We start from the raw sequence: 22,868 nt of genomic DNA, 5'->3' as shown, positions 1-22,868 counted from the left end.
CGCATGAAATGTGTACACTACGAACAGGGGGTGGAGAGGGGTGTGAAGGGCTGTTTGGGCTCATTACCATATGTTTACACCCCGCGTTTCATGGGCGTTCCCATGAAAACGCTGGGCGTACGTACGGAAATCCGGCTGTGACGCACGTGTAGGGGGCGGACATATGACATTGCCGGATGTCAGCTGCCCGCCCAGATACCTGCTTTTGCACGGAGAAATGCCCGTGTGGTCTGAGGTTGCGGGAGCTGCCTGGCCACTCGGTCTGCGACCATCGAATGATGGGGGAGGTTCCCTGAGATGGAGGAGGTGTATTCATGAGAAATACACGTGCGGTCCGTTCGGACAGCTTCTTACCGCGTACGGACGGAGTTGGCGATCCGTATGGAAGGTGGGGTTTAGGACGCACGGTGCTGGCCGCATATTCGGATCCGGCCACACCGATCAGAATAAGGGCCAATGTGGGGATGCAGCCTAAGATAAGATAGGATAAGATAGGATAGCCTTTTTTTATAATAAAAAGACACAACAACTGATCAAACAAGATTTTTAATTTCATAAAAACATCAGTTTTCTCTAAAGAAAGAAATGTTTTAAATATTGTAAGCCATCAAATACAATCTGTATACATTATTTACATCTGTCTACATTTTGTAGAGTTTAAACATTCTTTTTCGGTCTTCAGAACTTTGTTATAAACTTAGAGTTTAGGTTGAGTTACAAAGCTGAATAACTATTGGCACACACACAGCTTACGTTATACGTCACTAATAGAATTCTACCTGCTTTCACTATACTAAGGAAAACAAAAATACTTTACTTCCAAGTGTAGAAGGCATACATTTTGACATGACTATTTCTGTTTTCTGAACCAAAAAGATCCCATCAAGGTCTTTATAGTCATGGCAAAGCAAAACTACAATATGATGCATTGTGAGGTATGCTAATGAGCTGAATACAAATTGCTACAATATGAAACCATACTTTACTGTATGAGGAACATCTGTAATGTTGTAATGTTGTATTGTGTGCACATACTGTAGTATTATTAGAATTATACTGTATACAAATATTACTGTAACATACATAATGTCTACACTATTGCAGTTATCAGTTGAATTAATGTGCACATTGTGCAGCAATAATGTCCTAGAGGTGATTATTTTTCTCTAATAGCCTCCAACCCACTGAACAAACTAGAATGTATACTTGTCACTTAGTATTAACTAAGATTATGCAGAGATGTGCAGGTTATGACTGTAGAAAATAGGCATTTTACAGTGTGGTTTGCTGCAGTGGCAGATCTTGTGGGTGGTGACCCCAGGTGCACAAAATATAACTTCCCCCCCCCCCCTCCCCCCTCCATCCAAACCCAAGCTCACAATAAGCAACACAGCAGTGGGTGACAGGGAGAGGCAGAGGGAGGCAAAGTATGACAGGGAAAAATAGTGGGTGATATGAAGAGGGTGACAGGGGCAGCAGTGGCCCCTTAGTCCTCAGGAGTCCCGGCGCACTGCACCTGCTTCACCAATGGTAGTTCCTCCTCTGTTTAGTTGTACTCTTCACTGGTGTGAACGTATTAAACATTCTCATAGTACTGTTTAATAACATAATAGAAAGAAAAAAACTGTTGTGCTGTAATATTTAATGTTATATAATGTTGAATAAGCAACACTATTACATTACAGCTTAACCTCTCCAATAGAATGGTAAAACAATGTTCTACATTATTGGGGGAGAATAGGGTCCAATGTTGAAATGCTGATTATTTTGCTATTTCAGTGCATTTATATTACTAGATAGTTTTTCCCTATAAAACCATGGCCACTTTAGATAGACACAACAAAATGACAGAAAAATCTGCACTTTTACAAATCCAAATCATATTATGTTTCTCCCTTAATGTTTGGCACAAGCAAAGCAGTGTTTCATGTATTTCAACAAGACAATCTCTGAAATGTAAAGCATGTGTCTACCATTGGACTGCTGTTTACAATAACAGGAGCATTTTACTTTTGTTCTATCACACCGTGTGCTGCATGTTATGTCAGATGGTATATCGGTAAATACAACTAAAATAAGGTAAAAAATTTGACCATTGTGTATTTGTTATGTATGTCTCAAAAATAACAACATGATTAATATACTAAGCAGCCTTGCTGGAGCATTGCCAGTACAAAGACTGTGGTGAATGGAGAGAATAAGATCTGAACCTCTCAGCTAGAAGTAAGGAAACCTATGCTTGTCCTATTAAGTGTCATGGTAAAATAGAATTGCCATAAAACACAGCTTCTTGTCTCACCTAAATGTCCATCTTCCAGGGAACCTCCTAGGTGCAAAACCCGACTCTCGGGTGTTTTGCTTTGCTTGTACATGAAGGTACCACTAAACTTTATTACCCATCGGCTAGTATTTGAAACAAACGGTTTCTCCTTCATTAAAGAACAGTTCACAAAGACATTGGCAAGGACAGTGCTCTGTTTTGTACAGTGAGCACAATCACTGTTTTACTACCCACAAGCTTATATAGCTCCCGGCGCTGGAACACTGAGCATGGCCTACAATATAAAAATAAGTTTGTGAAATCATCATCTATGTGATAAATGTGCTCTTCTTATGTTTGCCATGTTTACTGATATCTTCTTTCAAAGATTCCTGAGATAATAAAATGGTTTCCTGTAAACATAGATGTTCAGCCTCTTCTGGTGGATGTACTCTATGGCAGGTAATTAGACTCATGACTAGCACCTTGTTTCTGAGATTGAAATGGAGAGCTAGGTGTGAAAATGTATTATTTGGTTAATTTGTAGCGTTTTAACCATCAGCATGTACCGTAGTTGGTGGCACTATCAAAAAAAGAAATTCCCAGGTGTACAAGATACAACTTTGCATTTCACTGTATAAACCAAGATGACACTGTCATTAAAGAACAATGCCGACCTATAGCTAGGTAATCTAGGCCCTAGGCACTTGCCAATGTATTTTTGGTTTACGGTTACTAAATTGTAGGGCCATTATAATATTGTTCTTTCATATAACTCAATACATAGGAAAAACAGATCCTTTTGCGGTTACTGCCCCCCTTAATTGTGACCAATTAAAGCAGAAACATGGAAACTGGTACAAAGGGCACACGTGTACAGAATGTGACATGAAATAGAAGTACATGCTTAACAGCTAGTAGCAGAGTATTTGTTTTAGTAGTAAATACTGTATTTGCCCTTGGTAAGATTGTGGGAGATTATAAACTGGGTTTTGAAATCATAATAAATAGATTATTATATTTTAAATGTCAAATCCATCAGCTACACAGAATGGAAGTCACAGCTGAAACAAATATTTAGGATTCGTTAAGGACCAGTCTTTTGATATGTGAAATTAAGTGCCCTAGTAATAACACTGGTTCCTTGTTAATAGATAGCATTTACCCTTCCATACACCTTTTGTATTCTGTATAAGTGATATTAGTGGATTTCCCAATAGACATGTGAGGCAAGTGTCTAGGGATGACACATACTGGGGGGTGTTACAGCATGCTCACTTGCATAAGACCAAAGGCGTAACTACCGTAGGTGCAGGGGGTGCAGCTGCTATGGGGCCCAGAGCTTTGGGGGGGACCATCTTCCCTCTGTAAGTTAGATGTGCTATATAAATTTATCAGTATTGGCTGGTAAATAGGGGCCCTGTGTTTGGGTGCTTGGGGACTTGCCTTTTATGCTGCCCATGTATATGTAACGAAAGGTATACAACTACCATGTATGATCTAATACTTGTGGCATTGGAAGGAGACTTTGGCTTGAGGCTGCCCAGCTGGAACTGTAGCACAACGTACATAAAGTAATGGTTTCCGCAGTAAGTTACATTGGCACAGCCATGTAGCAGTCACCTTAAGAACTTCACCCCCTACAGTACACCAGGACAGGTAATGGCTAAGAAGCATGGAATAAATTAGCACTTAATATTATTCCTTGGCTGTCATCTGAATACCCCTCCTAAGATTCCAGTCTGACAGTGTCCCAATTGATAAAGCATAATAAATGGAAGCGTGCTTAGACACGGGTGTACTCTTGTTTTATTTAACTGCAAAAGTTGTCATGGTATATTGTATTTAATATTTTATCATGTGAATTAAAAGCAATAGATATTCTGTTCTGATAAATGCTACAATAGTTATTTTGAAAAATGTTGACACATCTAACTGCATACCTCCCAATGGTCTTAATTTTGGTGGGACAGTCCAGTTAAATGTTGGCACCGTACCAACATCCCATCTGTAAATTAATGTTACTTTATGATAAATTATATATTTTCAGTTACTTGCTTTAAGGTTCTTTCAGAGTGCCCCTTACCGCAAGTGCAAATGGGTTTCCAGTTGCCCAGAACCCGCCGGCCTTGCCACCGAATTCAGCAAGGATCACAAAGTACATAATATGATCTTGTTAGAGCTGCTGGCTGTTACAACTTGCAGTAGCAGTGACGGAACAAAATACACATTCTCAATAACAGCAGTGTCTCCTACCAAGTCTGCTCTTTGTGTGTGTGTTGATAAGAGCACTGGACCAGAGAGCAGCTGCCAGGAAGTAGAGACAGATGTCTTAACATGTGATTGGAGAATGTATTTAGAAAGCCCAGTTATATATGTTATTTATAGGAGATAAATATATTTGATACAGCAGGCTTGTTTTTAGACTCTCTCCTACAGCCTATACTAAAGACCACTAATTCCCAAACTTGGACTTCTGGGAATCCTAACAGTGCATGTTTTACAGATTTCCTCAGTATCATCACAATTAGCTTTTTAATATATGTCAGACAATAAGGAATACGTCCGTGTTTTCTTCTTTCATAAAAAGTAGAAACAAGTGGTTTTAGGGTAATTTCAGCCATTTTAAATAAAAAAAAAAAAATATAAAGAATAAAAAAAAAATATATATATATATATATATATTTTGGTGTAACTGAATCTTTTAATTGCATTTGGGGTGCATAAAAAAAAGTAGATTTTTGGGGTCATTTGAGACCATTTTGTTTTAACCACAATAATGACATGTAATTATTGGCCCAATTAAGATAATTGAAAACTTCCAAGTAGTTATTAGGGGGTATCCCAGGGTTCTGAACTAAGGGCTTAATTCAGACCTGCTCGCTAGGCTGCCTATATTCGCTGCCTAAGAAGCAGGTAAATGCCACCTCAGCGAATGCACGCCCACCCCCTGAATCCCTGAAGTATCATACAAACGGATGTGTACGCTTACACATCCACTTACATGCGGCCGCACAGAAGAAAAATCATTTCATGGTTACTTACCATGGAATGATTTTTCCTCTGTTCGGTATGAAAGTAAGCCTGGACTTACTTTTCATATGGCCGCTTCCCAACGCGTTTGGGGCAGGCACTGACGTCATTTTATGTGATCCGCTGGTCCCAAGCATGCAAGGCCATGCCTGCATTCGCAGGGGTATGCCCAGCGTTTTCGTGAGTATGCCCATGAAACACTGGGCGGATCCCAGAGAACGCCCCCTGGCTGACAATCATTTTGGAAATGCATCTGTGCATAATCGCGCATGCGCAGACCCGCACCATCGGTGACGGAGCCAAATGCCGGCCTGTGCGGACAGGTCTGAATCGACCCCTGATTCCAAACATTTTTACCATAAAATAAAGATTAGCCCTGACTGTGCATGTGATCTGGGACTGCAAGAGGAAAACTGAAGTAATACTAAAAATGACAGCGGTTGAGTTTCTGAACAGAAATACCCAATGGCTGCTGTAGAAACCCAGAAACTAAATATATCCCACAGACTGGGAAATGAATACTACAGACCATCTATATTGTTTATTATTAATGCTGCATTACATACACTATCCTGTGTATAGGGAGGCCAACATGTATATAAATGTCCAGGTCTGGTGCAAAGTTCATCTGCCGCTCCCCCAGACTTCTGGATTTGCTCTAACGCTCTCAAGACTATGCAGGATGTCTTACTGTAATCCCTTGCCCTATATGTCTCATGTACAGTATTACATACATTGCACTTTGTATGACACAGACTATAGTTTGTTATGTGCTTATTATGTCCCTTCTGTATGCTCATCACACTTGCGTGATTAAAATTAAGCATATGTAAACACCCCTCTTGAAAGCCTGCTTTTGCCCCTGCCTATATCACTCTGCGGTAAAACCAAGACTAGTGGAAGAAGCATCACTTGGAACAGTATTTGGGAAGACCTTGGACATTTGGCTACTCGTTATATTAAGGTTTCAAGACTTGTTTCATTAGTATCATTTGTAAATACTCATCCATTTTCAGCGTTTTAAACCAAAAATAGCTAAAATATCTTAGTTAACTATTAATGTTACTATATCCGAAGTTAGCAGTTTATTATAGGGAATGTTGTTTATTATTCTGTGGGAAGTGTGCCTTACATACAGCCAATTACAGTTTCCAAATTATTGTCCATACAAGTGCCTTTAATCCATTATCAAATAAGTGTTTTAGTTTCTAGTTTTTCTATTTTATTTTTATATTCTACCTGCCATAGCATAAAGTAAGGCATTTTACTAGCCACCTGTGTCAAAAGCGGAATGGTCCTGATGAGATGTTGATCCACATTTTTGGGTCCAGACCTCATTAACACTACAATTTGATGTTTACCTAGACCAAAGTCTAGGTAAACTATTGGCTATTACAATGGAAGAAAATTGGCACCATTAGGTATATATAACACACACACCTCAGCTGCATCCTCCCCACCCTGAGGTGAATGAAAGACAAACAGAGCGTAAAATAAAGATTCCTATGGTAAAGACTAGATGCTAAGTGTTTCAAACTATTCTTTGTTACATTGGCCTCATTCCACGTTTGGCTACAACGTTTCAAACATTTAATGGGCAGAATTTGACATTATGTGGCCGAGTTCCAATCAAACTACATCACACAGTAGAATTCATTCACAGTTATCCTAACATAACTCATTCCACAATATGAAAATTTATGAAAAACAGTGCAAATATAATTCTCCCTAATGTCAAAAATCACGTGGAACCCCCAAAAAAGGTGCCAATGAAATGACATGCAAAATAGCCTCTGCAGGAAATTCTGTTCCACCATAAATGGTTGGCATGCACATAACATATCAGGGTAAATGTGTGATGCTCTGTGTTGTACTGTATGCAGCAGGAATGAAGCCATGTTCAAACGCAGATAATTACACTGATGTACTGTATTACAGTATCTTACTGTATTTCATATGCCTGCAACAGTAGATTACATACCAAGTCCTGTTTATTAAAACTTTTTTGTGTATACTTATTTAAAATATTGCTTTTCTAATGAAAGTAAAGTTATAGTTTTTCTGTGCAATTGTTTTTTTTTTTTTACTCATTGCTCTTCTCTGATTGGTTATCAGCTACTTGCTACAAAGTCAGTGTTCAAATGAATGCAGTAGTTTATATTTGAGCACTCCAACTCTTGTTGGATCGAAAATGCAATATATTGTATTTACTGAACCACCTTAAGGCAAGCATTACTAAAACAAGCAATAAGATCAATATGAAACATTTGACCTTATAAATGCTGCCTTAGTTCTCAAGCATGTATAAATTAGTTCCACAGAGTAGAAATCAGAACCAAATGGCAAAAATATGGGTTTCTGAAATACTACCCATTTTCAGTTCGTATTAGATGCTTGCAGAACATGTGTGCAATAGAATCAATCTTCCCAATCTAACTAACATCACACTGATTTATACAGGCAAATCAGACATTCTATAAATCAGATCTCATGTTCTGTTTGGTTAACATACTACACTAGATAGAAAATCAGCAAGCATTCATGTAAATGTGCAACTTGTAGTGGTTGTGAAGGGGCTGAGGTGTATTTAAATTAGGCACATTATACTTAACAACCTCTTCAGTGCAGTAAAAGTGTGCAAATTAATACATGGGTCTCACAGATTCCTTTCTCTATTGAACATGGTTAGGTAAAAATACAATCAACTGGAATCACTAGAAGGCAATTAATCAGGTACATCACATTCCCTCTGTAAGCACACACGCTAACATAACATAGGTTTTGGCTGTTATAAATGGAACAAAGTAAAACATTTCTTGCTTGCATGAAAGGCCTCTGTGCTTCAATGACTTGAATCTTATCTGTCCTTGGACGTCAGCTTTTCAATGAGTTCCTGCAGAGGAGCTTGCTCTTTTCTGTCAATTAAGTTGAACTCCTGAAAAATGTGAACAGAATTTAACATGCAAGTGACATACTGCCAAATGCAATTTGTTATGTGCAGTTACTCAGGCTGTATGTAATATTCAATATCATCGATTCTATCGCCCCCACCCTTAAACCATCGAAACATTTCTGGAGTGTGAAAAAAAAATAATAATATTATGGTAGCACAGAAATGAAATCATCAGATTAGTAAAGCCATAATACAAACTTGTTTTACAATTTAGTGTGTCTACCGATTCATGCCACGTCGAGCAATGCCCGGGGAGCCGTACTGCATTCCTCAGCATGGCCCCCACATGCAGGACCGACGGAGGATGTCACTGAAGACATGAGGAAGCACGCATAGTCAGCGACATTGTGCATATACACTGGACCATATTTCGATTTTGTCCTTCAAACCCATCGGAATCTGCTAAATTGTAACGATTATTGGCCAGTGCGTATATATTGAATAATATATAAATATATTGTGAATATGTTGAATAAAAGCATAAAATCATTTAATAATATTCAATATAGGCACCAGGAAAGAAGAACGCAATAATGGTGAAAGTGCAATCAGAAGCAGATATCTAGCTCTGGCAACAGTCATCATATCTGTGTATTTACTCCTCTGCATAAGCCACTGAAAGAATATAACACTGATTATAATACCCTATTATTCCTTTTCAGTGGTCTGGTACAGGGACGTGCCTTAGGACATGCAATCTCTTCAAAGGTAGCAGCACAGCAACGAGTTACAGATAGATTGGTGATAATTTCACCAAATAAGTGCTAGTTTTCATAGCACTTATGTACTGTATGCATCTACATAAGTTTCTATTTGTATATGAGGTACTGTAGTGTGTTTTAATAACATTTCAAAAGTACAAATGTGCACTTATGCATCTTTTAGTTTGTGTCCGTGCCAGTTTGCATGGGCAAATGCAAGTTTTAAGATGGCAATTCAACTTGGTGTGAGTCGCATTACATCTTATGTTAACAAGGAGGTGTGAGCAAAAATGAGTGCGTGTCAAAGATCAGAATAAAAACATATCTGCTACGGCAGGGGTAGCCAACTCCAGTCTTCGAAAACAACCAACAGTTCATGCTTTCCAGGTCTCTTTGCAGAAGGATCTATGGATCTTTCAAAATGTGTCAGTGAGTATTCAATACACTACTAGCTAGATAGTCTAACAAATGTAAACTGTAGTTTTCAAGGCGTGGAATTAGCTACCCCTGTCCTAATGAGCAACAGACAATTGCTATATAATACACTGTAGCAGATATGTTTTAAAAAGTGCTTCTTCTGTTGTGTGTGGGAGATTGAAATGCCTTTTATTTGATTATGGGCTACATTTGAGTTGTGTTAATAGTTACTGGCAGTAGTATGACAGGTTTCCTTCAATTAACTGCCTATAATGCATGTTTGATAAAGACATGGCTGTTTTGAGTGTGAACCATTAATATGTTCCATGTGCAGACCAGATGAAATAGAGCTGTCAGCAGTTCTCATTTGGACATTAGAAAGTGCCATAAGCTAACTATACAGTGGCATTGGTTTCATTGTTACCTGAACAAAAAAGATAAAGTGCTTGAATGATGTGTTGAGATGCGCCTCTTCCTGAAGCTGGATCACTGAATCAAAGTGCTGGTGATAGATGTGGGCATAGACTCGGAAAAGTCGCTTTAATATAATTTTAGCTACAGACATAAAGTTCTTCGGGAAAGGAACACCTACAAAATACATCAAGTGGAATAATATAATAAAAAAAACATACATTATGCAAGTAAAACATATGTTATATTGCACATAACATAACCACACACACCCATATGTGGATGCATTCAGCATCCCGGTGGTCAGGATGCCGGCATTCATAATGCCGACACAGGCGTTCATAATGCTGACGCCGGCATCCCAACTACTGGCAGGAGACCGGCGCCAGACTCCTGACACCAGTAAGGATGCTGGAACCTCCACTGCCGGAATACCAAATGGTGAGTAACAGGGGAACGATAGCAACAGGCTGGGGAAGTGGTTTAGGAGTAGGGTTAGGCTCCTGGGAAGGGGGGTTAGGCTCCAGGGAGAGATTAAGTATGCTTACCTGCCCCTGTCAAGAACTGATTTCACGTCCCTGAACCCCTGTTTTCGTCAATACGGGGGTCTTGGTGATGCAGGCCACCTACTGGAGACTGTTGTGACTGCAGTGCTGCCTCCTACACAGTGACAGAAGCCAGGTGCTGCACATAATGTTACTATGCAGCACCTAGCTCCTGTCATTGAGCACGAACCAGCACTTTGGTGTCACTGCTTGGTGGGTGACAGTCAGGAGCTGACTGCACTCCGCTACTAGAACAGTATGTACATCACAATCAAAAATATCCTATTGTCTACCTAGTTGGGTTTATATCAATAATAATTAATAAAAAATCCTTTTGATATTGCTAAAATGGTAAATAAAAAAACATATTTTGCTTTAGAATATGACCTGTTTTAGGAGGCCCGAACATCTAGTCTGTATTGGGTAATTTCCCTGTTCTGCTGACACCATGCTTTGGAGGTCGGAGAAATTCAACATGTCTAATAATCTTGATTCCCTTATTCTGACCCAAAAATGTTTGGAATCGAAGACATGGGGATTATAAACTTGTTGAAATTCCCTGATGGTTTGCCGGTCATTGGTGGACCAGATTGCTGGGTCAGAAGAACAGAGAATCATGTAGCAGATGTATGGCCCATATTACACAATGGGCGGTATTCAATGAGAATACCTGCGAGGTGCAGCAAATCCTTTTTAGGATTCGCTGCACATTCGCCACGTTCCGGAGCCGGCGGGCTCCGGTATTCAACGTGTCAGGAGCTCGCTGCCCCTGACTGGCGAATATGAGCTCCTGCGGCGATTGCCGCAGGGAGCCTGAGGACGGTGCCAGGCAGAGAGATGGTAGTCTCTCTGCCTGCCCCAGAACTTTGTGGGGGGTAGGTGGGCTCCCCGGGTGCCAGGCAGCACAGGCTGCCCCCCGGGGGTGCCAGCAGGGGAGCGTATATTCACTACACCTGATCGTAACGATCGGGTGCAGTGAATATATGAATATGTAATGAGCGGCTCGGCTCCGGCCCCCTGCTGGCTGCTGTGTAAAAAAAAAAAAAAATTTAAAATATTTTTTTTTAAATTAAATATATATTCATGTGCTTACAGCACATGAATAAAAATAGCATGCCCCTCCTCAGAATAAAATTCCTGATTTTTTGACACCAAATGTAAAAAACAAAACACTTTATTTTAAAAGTTCACATTCCACTTCACCATAAAAAGATAGCGATTGCTACTCGGTGAATCATGGTGAAAAAAACCTTGAAATGTATTCGCCATGTGGTCATTGAATAGGGTGATTCACCGTTTTAGTCAGAAATTCGCCAAACAGCACAAATTCGCCATAAAAACATGGCGAATCAGGCTCATTGAATACCGCCCAATATGTACTGCTCATTATGTGGGCCATATATCTATAACTCCAATTTCCAGTTTGGCGATCCAATCCACTAATCCAGCCTGATCAGCAGACATCGATGATTGGTGATCCATTGGAAAGCAGGAAAAAATAGCCTGTTAAAAATCCCCAGCATTCCCTTTAACAGACATAAAGAATTGGTGGGCACTGTGAGATTGTAACACACAAAATGGGCTGTAAAGGTGGCCATACACCATAAAGTCCGACTGTAAAGGTGACCATACACTGTAAAGTCCAACTGTAAAGTGGCCATACACTAGGGCACAATCCCCCTTAATTGTCAGGAATGTCACAGGTGACAGGACTGCATATGACACACCATATGCAGTCCTTTTGCACATGATGTATTGTATGCAATTCCAGCTAATTCTGTCGAAGGGCTTAGCGCTGCGATATACAGTGCTTCTGGAAAGTATTCACAGCGCCTTACTTTTTTCCACATTTTTGTTATGTTAAAGCCTTATTCCAAAATGGAATAGATACATTTCCCCCCTAAATTTCTACACACAATACCCCAGAATTACAACATGAAACAAATGTTGGGAAAATATTTAGCAAATTTATAAAAAATTAAAAGCTAAGAAATAACATGTGCATAAGTATTCACAGCCTTTGCTCACTACTTTGTTGATGTGCCCTTGGCAGCAATTACAGTCTCATGTCTTTTTGAATAAGAAATTCTATCTTTCAGTGACTCTTGGCAATAGGTACTGGATTTTGTCTTTTTACAATATATTACTGTAGTACTGCATATAGCAGCACTGGCAATGCTGTCATTACTAGACTCATTATTTATCTCCATTTATATATACAAACATCTAATAAAGAAAATGATAAAAAAAAAAAAAAAAACACCCTTTGCTTTATAAAAACTGATTTTTTTTTTTTAAATAGAGTATTGTATAATGGTTATCAGGTATATTTGTCTTTGTTGTGACTGTATTCATACCTATTTTTGAAGGGAATAAAGTTTCATCATCAAGTTGATCTTGTACCCAGGTCATTAGATAATCAATATATTTGGGGGCAGAACATTTAATTGGCTTCTTTATATTGGTTCCATCAGCCCAATGGTATTCATACCTGGGGGAAAGACATATTAATTATAGACATACTATCAGCCATTATAAAAAAAAGTATTTTTTTTTTCAGATTTCTGACCCAAAAGCTCAAGGTATCTATCTATCTATCTATCTATCTATCTATCTATCTATCTATCTATCGATTTGTTCAGGGCTCACCTTGCCCTGCATGGAGTCTAACAAATGTCAATAACCTTATACATTTTTTTTACAGTTTCTTATATAGCGCAGCATATTCCGTTGCGCTTTACAACCAACATATAGGAAAGGTAGGCGTGGGTGCTAGCACCAGGCAGAAGGGGTCTCTGGCCTTTTATTGTGTATGTAAATACACAGCATTAGATATACATGGGTGGGGTCCTGGGGAGCACAGTGGTAATGAGAGAGGCGACCATGCAGAGACCTTTCAGTAGTATTGTATACAAAGCTCAAAAGCTTACAATCATTGCAACAATTTGCATTTTGTGCGAGGTTCTTCCATAGTTATGGCCATAAGTAACAGCTTGCCCACTGCGACCAGGTGACGTTATTAGTCGGGCAAGTCCCTAACATTTGGGGGGGGAGGGCTACATATCTAGGGCACGGAGCACCCCAAAGCGATGCAGCTGAGTGACCCCAGGGCAACACAAGTATAGAAAAATATATAGTGAAAAAAAGTGAAGATAGGTTAGTGAGAGAGGCCGCTGAAAATAGCAGGGGTAAATAAGTGAGAGGTAACGAAGTGAGAGATAAAGTAGTGAGAGGTAAAGTAGTGAGAAATGAAAGTGGAAAAGGAGTTACATTGAAACAAAACACACGATAAGGATGAAAGTAAATATGAAAATAAGTGTTAATCTGTGTTGCTCCTGAGGCCACTACAGGGGGACCCACAACCCAGAAATGCACCTAGAGATACAACTAGCTTGCTATTTAGGGTTACCACCTAGTCCCTTTAATTCCGGACACATATTAATTACACAGGTTCTGTGGCTGGCTGACTTTAAAACTCCACTTCACCTGATTTTAAACTCCCACAGAACCTGTGTAATTAACATGTGTCCGGAATTAAAGGGACTAGGTGGTAACCCTATTGCTATTGCTCTGCAAGATCCTGTGTCTGTATTCCTCTCCTGCATATTCTAGCCTGTACCTACTCTAATAGAGTTTTTGCTTTAGTCCTGTGTAATATACCTTGCCATGTCTGTCCCTACTCATACTGAGCTTCTGTTTGTCTTGTGTTCATATTACTGTCTTATTGTGTCTTTTATGTACTTGCTCCTATTGAGCTTCTGTGTGTACAGTGTATACCTGTGCTTACATGTCAGTACACCTGTGGTGGCGCTGGTCCAGTCTAGTAGTCCATTTGTCTGCCTGTAACTGGTATTGCTTCGCATTCCGTTTCTGTCTACTCACATTGTAATCATGCGCTACAGCGACTGCATTGCTTACACCTCAGCCTTTGCTGTTCACTGCCCAGTGCTTGGTAATTCCATCTCCAGTGCAGTGTTACTCATGTATACTACCTGCCACATTGGTCATGTGCTAATCGAACACAGTAGTGTGCTATTGTCTATTGTTTATCCTGTGTGTCTGGTCCTTCCTTTTGTGTCCCAGTTTGACTCCAGTCCTGTATTTGCCTTGACCAGCCTCCTGTAGTAGCCTTGTCCCTCTGTAAGACCTAAAGGCACCAGAGTGGGGGCGGACCTAATTCTCCCTCACAAACATGGCTGTTATAGGTGAAGTCTTAACCTGCAGGAGGCTTGAAGGACTGCTGGGCAAGTTCAACAGTGCCACCTTTACCGCCTTGGTCACATCCCTTACAAACAGAAAGTGAAAGCAATTATTCCAAAAATACTGATCTGTTATAAACATGCTGGATATGGAGAAAGGGATCTCTGAAGACAGATATTGGAGGTAGGAGCAGATAGGGACTGGGGGTGGAGAGTTTGTAGGCTGAAAACTGTCACAGATCAAAGTAAAAGTACATTTTCCTTTTGACAGGCTTTTAAATAGTTCTTAATACCTGAATATTTTGATGAATAAGTTTAGTTATTGTTACAAATACAGTGTAACTCCCACTAAGTTTGGATTAACTTTCCATTATGCTTTATTCACACATTTTGCTACATCCATGTTATATATAATACAATGTGGCAATGTATTAAGCCTGGTGAAGTGATAAAGCAGGGATAAAGTGGAAGGTGATGATGCACCAGCCAAGCAGCTCTTAACTGACATTTTTCAAACACAGCTGATTGGCTGGTGCTTTATCACCGTCCAATTTAACACTGCTTTATCACTTTACCAGGCTTAATACAAATAACTAGCACAAATAAATAATTGTCTTACTTTGGGCCAGCAGACATTACTGGGCAGCTCTCCTCTGTACAGAAATCTGTAATGGTTCCATATAACATATTGATCTGGTTGAAAAAATCCACAGCTGGAATTGAAAGGAGAACCTATTAGCATCATAAATATGAGCAGATGGTGAAGACGTGCTCAGCACATTTTGATCATGGCCATAAACAGTCAATGACAACAAATGATGCATTACAAAATAAAACCACCAATTATGACTAATCAAAGTCATTTCATTAGTATTTTCTGAAGTGACTAGTTTTACTAAATTGCGCTTGTTTGGTGGTGAATGCAGTTGCAGGGAGATCTATTAAGTTAGATAAAGCCCAGAGCAACCAATCAATTTCTAAATGCGACTTCAAAGACTGTGCTACATTAAATACAGTTAGAAGCTCATTGGTTGCTTTGGGCAATATCTGCACTCATAGACTTGATACATCTCCCCCACTGTCACGGTAGCTTCCTAGTGATAAAAAGAGCCAAGTGGATTGTGTTGCTTTGCTTTGTTTAGCAGGGAATAACATCTTTACATTTCACACAATATGGATACAATTTTGTTTTAGCCTAATAAACTAAAGGTGCGTACACACTAGAAGATATCATGAACAATGTGCTCGACCATAGTTAATGATTTTTTCATGCACATCATTTAGAGTGTATGCACTATACTTGTAATGATGCACGCCAGTGGCAGAACTTGTGGGTGGTAAACCCAGGTGCAAAAGTATAATTTGGGTTGTCCTCCTCCTCCACCCCAACCCAGGTTCACAATATGCAACACAACAGTGGGTGACAGGAAGAAAGGTGACAGGGGCAGCAGTGGGCCACTTATGCCTGGTACACACCAGGACGACTAGGGCCTGATCCCATCAATCTAGATCCAATTCCGACCAATTGGATGTAGATTGTGTGGTGATTGGGCCCTTTTCTGTCCTGGTGTGGACCGATGCCGATCCCGCAGGTCGGTCGGTCGTTATTCAGATCCTACCTGCAGCAGGTAGGATCTGAAGAACGACCATACAGCCGGGTGCGGGTCGCCATCGGATCGGACCCTCTTACGGTGCACATCGTGAGCGGGTCGTGCCCCCCCGCATCATCGTGAGCGGGTCTGAAGAAACACTGACGACCCGCTCACAATGTGCATCGTGAGTGGGTCGTCGTGGTGTGTACCCTACATTAGTCCCCAGGGGCCCCATGCTCTGCACCTGCTGTACCAATGGTAGTGCCTATTAGCCTCTTTGCATTACCCTAGCTGGGATTCATAAAAATAATGCAAGAACTATAGTTCCTGCATAATTGTAGGAAACATGGGTTTAATGGAAAAGCCCTCCAGAAATCTGGTCTTCCAACACAGACACTGTAGGGAGGTATATTTAAGCTGTACTTTGTACTGTAGGTCCACATAATAATCATAAACTACAGTACATAACTGAAAGTGCTTACTATTCACAGCCACCCATTCATTGAGATCTTCTCCCTCCGGTAGCATGACAGCCATACGCAGGTTTCCACTTCCCAGAGTAGCTTCTGCATGTTTCAGCAACTCGTACTGGTGGGAGCCTTCGGGAATACTCCTTTTTGGCTTAAAAGTCTTCGAAGAACGATTGCCACTAAACAATATGAGAGAAGACAGCTGTTCAAGGTGTTGTTGCTATTATCTATACACATGCATAGCACTGGCAACACATTCACACACTTTTGTATTTATGTATAAACAGTATATGATATATAATATATATTTTTTAACATTGATAGACTTTGTATTTTTGTTACACTTAGGCCTATATGCCAGTTGTGACTTCTGTTGTGTTGTTGATTTGGGCAATCCATTAAAATATCAGAATTAATATAGTGCAGGTTGCTTTACCAGAAATGCAATGCTGCACTGTGAAATCACCTAAAGGACTATGAGCCTAATGTAACATGTGCAGGAAGAGTTAAGGTGCCCATACACTTATGTGATTCGGACAGAGAAATCGGCCCAAATCGGTTGTGTTTGAAATCCGCTCTGACCCGATGCCTGGTCCCATGCGCATTGGATCGGAGTGGGGAGGTCAGACGAGCTGCGCATTAAATTGATCAGATCGGACTCATCAGTTGGGCCTGATCCAAGGTGTGTGCAAGGGGAGAAGCACTGCTGGCACACACCTATGTGCAGCGGTGGGGTCCGTGCGGCAGAGGCTGGTCGGCGGGGGTCCAGGCAGCAGGGTCGGAGCGGCAGCTGGGAGCTAGTAGCGGCATTTGCCATGAGACGGGGTGGCATTTGCCTTGAGGCAGGGCGGGAAGCAGCTGGTGAATAAAAAAAATATTTTGAAAATACTTGACGGATGCTGATTGGCTGAGAGAATTCCCTCAGCCAATAACTGGCCGGCCATTCTTTAAAAAAAAAAAATTTTTCATTCACCAGCTGCTTCCCACCCTGCCTCAAGGCAAATGCTGCTACTAGCTCCCGCTCTGACCCCACTGCCCAGACCCCGCCGACCAAACCTCGATGCTGCCAGCTCACCAGGAGGTTTTTTACATGCAATAAATTGCATGCGCCAAGTGCCAAATCGTTAATGAGCCCTCCTGGGGAGCTTAAGGGGCAAAATGGTCCGACTAGTGTTTGGGGGCATTTAGATTTGGGGGAATTATTTTCTTCCTGTGCAGGGTAAATACTGGCTGCTTAATTTTTACACTGTTATTTAGATTTCAGTTTCAACACACCCCACCCAAATCTAACTTCCTCTGCATGTTACATCTGCCCCACCTGCCCTATAGTATTTAGTGACAGGTTTGCATGTCCCCACATTTTCTTTAAATTAACAACCAAGAATCTGCTTGCTTTTGTCACTAAGGGCCTTATTCTCAGGGGCAAACGCAGGATTTCCAGAAGGGGGTTTCCAGAGGGGCGGAGCAAAGCATGGAGATGGACACTTAGGTGACCCAGTATATGCCGGTCAGTTAAAGTATTATAGATAGACCAAATGTATATAAATAATAATAATAAATATATATATAATAGGATTTTAATACCTACCGGTAAATCCTTTTCTCGAAGTTCTTATGGGATACAGGGAAGTCGTTCTTAACGATGGGGAAAAGAGCTTATCCGAAGGAGACAGGCACATATAAAACTTTATACTGGGTGTACTGGCTCCTCCCCTCTGCTCCCCTCCCTCTAGCTTCAGTTAAGTGAACTGTGCCGAAGGAGAAGAACAATATGAGAGGAATATGTGTATATTTACCGTGGTGAGATTCATCCAGCACACCCAACATACATTCAACGTACATAGACCACATTAGCGACCCCAGAATCTGGGAAGTCTAAGGGCCTAAGAACATGTCAAACATGACAACTTTTTTGAACTGTGTTCCAACTGGAACAATTTATAAGAACTATCACCTAAGTGACAATCTACACCCGTGAACCACTAAGGTACACGATGTAACAGTAAAGTTACCTTGGTAACCTACACCCTATTGTCCGCAAGGAACAAAAGGGCAACAGAAGGACCCAGTATTGGTCCACACCTCACCAAGTGAGTAAGGCAAATCTCCGCACAGAGGCGGGCGCCCTGTATCCCATAAGAACTTCGAGAAAAGGATTTACCGGTAGGTATTAAAATCATATTTTCTCTATCATTCTTATGGGATACAGGGAAGTCGTTCTTAACGATGGGGATATACCAAAGATATCAGAACGGGCGGGATTGTGCGGAACCTATTGCCGCAGCACCGCTTGCCCTAACTGAGTATCTTCAGTGGCCAGAGCGTCAGATTTGTAAAACTTGACAAAAGCGTGTTGGCCTGACCATGTGGCAGCTCTACACAGTTGTAAGGCCGATACTCCTCGGGCAGCCGCCCAGGAAGTCCCCACTGAACGAGTTGAGTGGGCTTTCGCCCCAGCAGGCCTAGGAAGCTTTGCTACCACATAAGCCTGTTTAATTGTTGCACAGATCAATCGTGCAATAGACTGCTTAGAAGCAGGACGCCCGATCTTTTGGGCATCGTAAAGGACAAAAAGTCCATTAGTCTTGCGAATTCTCGCTGTTCTCCTGATGTAGACCGGAGAACCCTTACCACATCCAAAGATGTTGGCACCTCAGAATGAGGCCCACTAGCAGGAACCACAATAGGCTGGTTCACCTGGAACGCAGACACCACTTTAGGCAGAAAACGCGGATTTGTGCGCAATTCTGCCCTGTCTTCATAGAAGATCAAATATGGGCTCTTGCAAGTTAATGCCCCTAACTCAGAGACCCTCCTAGCCGAAGCTAGGGGTAGTAAGACCACCATCTTCCATGTCAGATATTTCAGATCAATTGTCTCCAATGGCTCAAGCCAGGAGGATTTTAGGAACGTCAGAACGACATCCAAGTCCCGTGGTGGAGTAGGGGCCACAAAAGGAGGCTGTATCTGCAATACTACTTGCAGAAATGTATGCACTTCAGGTATATTAGCCAGTTTCTCTTGGAAAAAGACAGATGGTGCAGATACCTGCACCTTCAAGGAGCCTAACCGTAGGCCCAGATCCAAACCAGATTGAAGAAATCTGAGAAATCTTTCAAGGTTTAAACTCTGATGGAGTAAACCTTTCCTGTTCACACCAACCCACATATCTCTTCCAGATATGTTGGTAATGTGCAGCCGTAACTGGTTTCCTTGCACTTGTCATAGTTTTGATGACTGATGTGTGAAATCCCTTTTGTGTCAGGATCTGTCGCTCAACTTCCAGGCTGTCAAACGCAGCTGTTCCAAGGCCTGGAAGACGCACGGACCTTGCATGAGCAGGTCTCTTTGCAGAGGTAGGCGCCACGAATCCCTTTGCAGACTTAGAAGTTCTGGGTACCACATTCTTCGTGGCCAGTCCGGAGCCCCAAGGATCACCTCGGCTCCGTCTCTTCTTATCTTCCTTAGCACCCGAGCCACTAGGAGGATCGGTGGGAAGACCTACATCAGGCTGTTGAACGTCCACGGTATGGAGAGGGCGTCCACTCCTTCTGCCTGAGGGTCTCTTGCCCTGGAGAAGTACCTGGATACTTTCCAATTGTGTCTTGATGCCATCAAGTCTACTAGTGGGGTCCCCCACCGAGTCACCAGAGAACTGAATATCTGGTGGTGTAGACTCCATTCCCCGGGATGGAGCTCGTGGCGACTGAGGAAGTCTGCTTCCCAGCTGTCCACCCCGGGTATGAATATGGCCGAGAGAGCCTGACAGTGACTCTCTGCCCAGGACAGGATCTTCGATGCTTCCCTCATACAGGGCCTGCTTTTGGTCCCGCCCTGTCTGTTCAGGAATGCCACAGTAGTGGCATTGTCTGATTGGATGCGGACCGCCGGACCGCTGAGGAGAGGGGCCGCCTTCAGAAGTGCGTAATACACAGCACGTACTCCAGGTTGTTGATATGGAGGCGTGTTTCCCATAGGGTCAACTTGCCCTGAAAGGACTGACCCATGGTCACTGCACCCCATCCCGTGAGGCTCGCATCCGTGGTGACTAAGACCCAATCCTGGATGCCAATCCGACGCCCTGCCAGCAGGTTGGGCGTGTGGAGCCACCACTGTAGCGACAGTCTGGTCCGAGATGACAACACAATCCGCCGATGCATCTGGCGGTGTGAACCGGACCACTTTCCCAGGAGGTCGAGCTGGAAAATCCTGCTGTGAAACCTCCCGAATTGGAGAGCCTCGAAAGAGGCTACCATCTTTCCTAATAGGACAAGTGCACCGTCACCTGGGGGTTTCAACAAGTCTGTGACCAGTTGTTGAATGTCTACCACCTTGTCCTGTGGCAGGGACACTCTCATGAGAGCCGTGTTCAGCCCCATCCCCAGGAACTGGAGTCTCTGTGAAGGGATCAGAGAGTACTTTGTCAAGTTCAGGAGCCAACCATGACCCGACAGGGTCTGTATAGTAACCTGTAAGGCTGCCTGCAATTCCTCTGGCGACCGCGCCTTTACCAGCAGGTCGTCCAAATATGGTATCCCACAGATACCCTCTTCCCTTAAAACCACCATCATCTCCGCCATCACCTTGGTGAATATGCGCGGGGCTGAGGACAGGCCGAACGGCAGTGCGCGAACTGATAGTGATCGTTCAATAGCGCAAACCTCAGGTATTTCTGATGAGGGGCCCATATTGGGATGTGAAGGTAGGCGTCCTTCACGTCTAAGGACGCCAAGAACTCCCCTTCCTCCAGTGCCGCTATCACGGCCCGCAAGGACTCATCTTGAATTTGGTCACCTTCAAGAAGGGATTCAGGATCAGGCGTACTGACCCGTCCGGTTTTGGAACTACAAATAAATTCGAGTAATAACCCTGTCTCCTCTCTAGGGGAGGGACCGGGGTTATCACCCTGGCCTGTACCAGCTTTTGGGTTGCTTGCTGCAACACCACTTGGTCCTCTAGGGACGCTGGAAGGCCTGATTTGAAGAACCTCTGAGGTGGCTGTACTGCACACTCCAGCTTGTAGCAGTGTGTAATAAGAGCCTGTACCCCATGCATTGAGGCACGAGGCTTCCCAAACATGGCCGAAGAACGCCAGTCTGGCTCCCACCTCTGCCGGAGCTATTGGTGGAGTCCCACCGTCATGCTGCGGGTTTACCTGCAGCTGCCCCGGATGGCCGCTTTGTGCCGGCCGAAGCAGAAGGCTTCCTGAATTACCTCGGGAGCCTCTGGTTGCATTTAAACCACCCCTGGCTTTTGGCCGGATTAGCCGGTCCGAAAGGACTGTTGGGTGTGATAGGAAAAGGGACGCTTGGGCGCCTATGGTGTCGAGGGAAGAAAGATGGGCTTCCCTGCAGTGGCTTTGAGATTTAACTCATCTGAATCGCTGCCAAACCACCGTTCACCCGTGAAGGGAAGGTTTTCAATACTTCGTTTGGAGTCAGCGTCAGCCATCCATAGCCGAAGCCTTAGAGGTCTGTGACCCAATACCGCCATGGCTGAGTTATGGCCGTTTAATGGCACCTAACTCCTTCTGCGCCTCACACAGAACCTTAGCTGTGTCCTGAAAGCGGTGTAATTTTCAGACACCTGCACCACTGTCATATCACCCTTATCAGGGTTGCGTGCATTAATGGTAACTGCACCGTTAGTGCTTTATTATTCACCCTAGTCAAGCGCAACTGTGAATCTCAGTAATTAGAATCACACACACACAGACACACACAATCCACAGTGGTAGTTGGTCAGGTATGCACTGAGGATTAGAGTAATTACCTTGCTTCTCCAAAGGAGGAAAGCAAGCATCCACTACACCATAGAGGTGAGGACATCTTCTCCAGCCTTGTCTTATATGGCTGGATCAAGCAAACTCCTGGGAGTGTACTTACTGTCCCCCATTGGTTAAGGGGACACCTCGTGACAAGTCACTTGTGATAAGGCAGCAGGAGTGAAAACATTCTTGCACCACCTGCAGGTTAACTTTCTCAACATGTTGGAGAGAGAGAGCCTTTCCACCCAGACACATTGACACAGACTATGTATGACAGTGTGTAGTAGGCATTATGTGAAGCATTTACCATTTCAGTGTCTGCACCATAGCTATCAAGCCAGCGGGATAAGGACACAGAGACACTGACACTCTTACCACAGCTCTGAAGGGCTGGTAATGCAGTGTATAAAGCAACACCGTAATATATATATATATATATATTTACATATAATATGTCAATTGAAGTGTACCCAAGGTAACACTTACTAGCGCTATTAGTTATTTGCAGATTTCCTGCCCT

The 22,868-nt window shown here is 42.5% G+C and overlaps 1 protein-coding gene across 4 annotated transcripts in view; it reads right to left on the bottom strand.

Moving 5' to 3' along the window:
- Positions 1-528: 528 nt before the first annotated feature.
- The window catches only part of MOB1B (MOB kinase activator 1B), a 103,191-nt gene continuing 80,851 nt past the window's right edge, over positions 529-22,868 (bottom strand). For all 4 annotated transcript variants that reach the window (XM_083174591.1, XM_083174607.1, XM_083174604.1 and 1 more), the window contains 5 exons: positions 16,594-16,760; positions 15,139-15,232; positions 12,678-12,811; positions 9,789-9,952; positions 529-8,228 (listed from right to left, as the gene is read on the bottom strand). In XM_083174591.1, coding sequence (XP_083030717.1) covers positions 8,151-8,228; positions 9,789-9,952; positions 12,678-12,811; positions 15,139-15,232; positions 16,594-16,760 — 637 coding nt within the window. In that variant the 3' untranslated portion in view covers positions 529-8,150. The remainder of the gene's footprint in view (positions 8,229-9,788; positions 9,953-12,677; positions 12,812-15,138; positions 15,233-16,593; positions 16,761-22,868) is intronic.

Source organism: Crinia signifera, chromosome 1, assembly GCF_055691185.1.
Source record: "Crinia signifera chromosome 1, ASM5569118v1, whole genome shotgun sequence".
Classification (NCBI taxonomy): domain Eukaryota; kingdom Metazoa; phylum Chordata; class Amphibia; order Anura; family Myobatrachidae; genus Crinia; species Crinia signifera.
The sequence above is the reverse complement of the archived record's forward strand: the minus strand, read 5'-3'. Positions and strand labels throughout refer to the sequence as shown.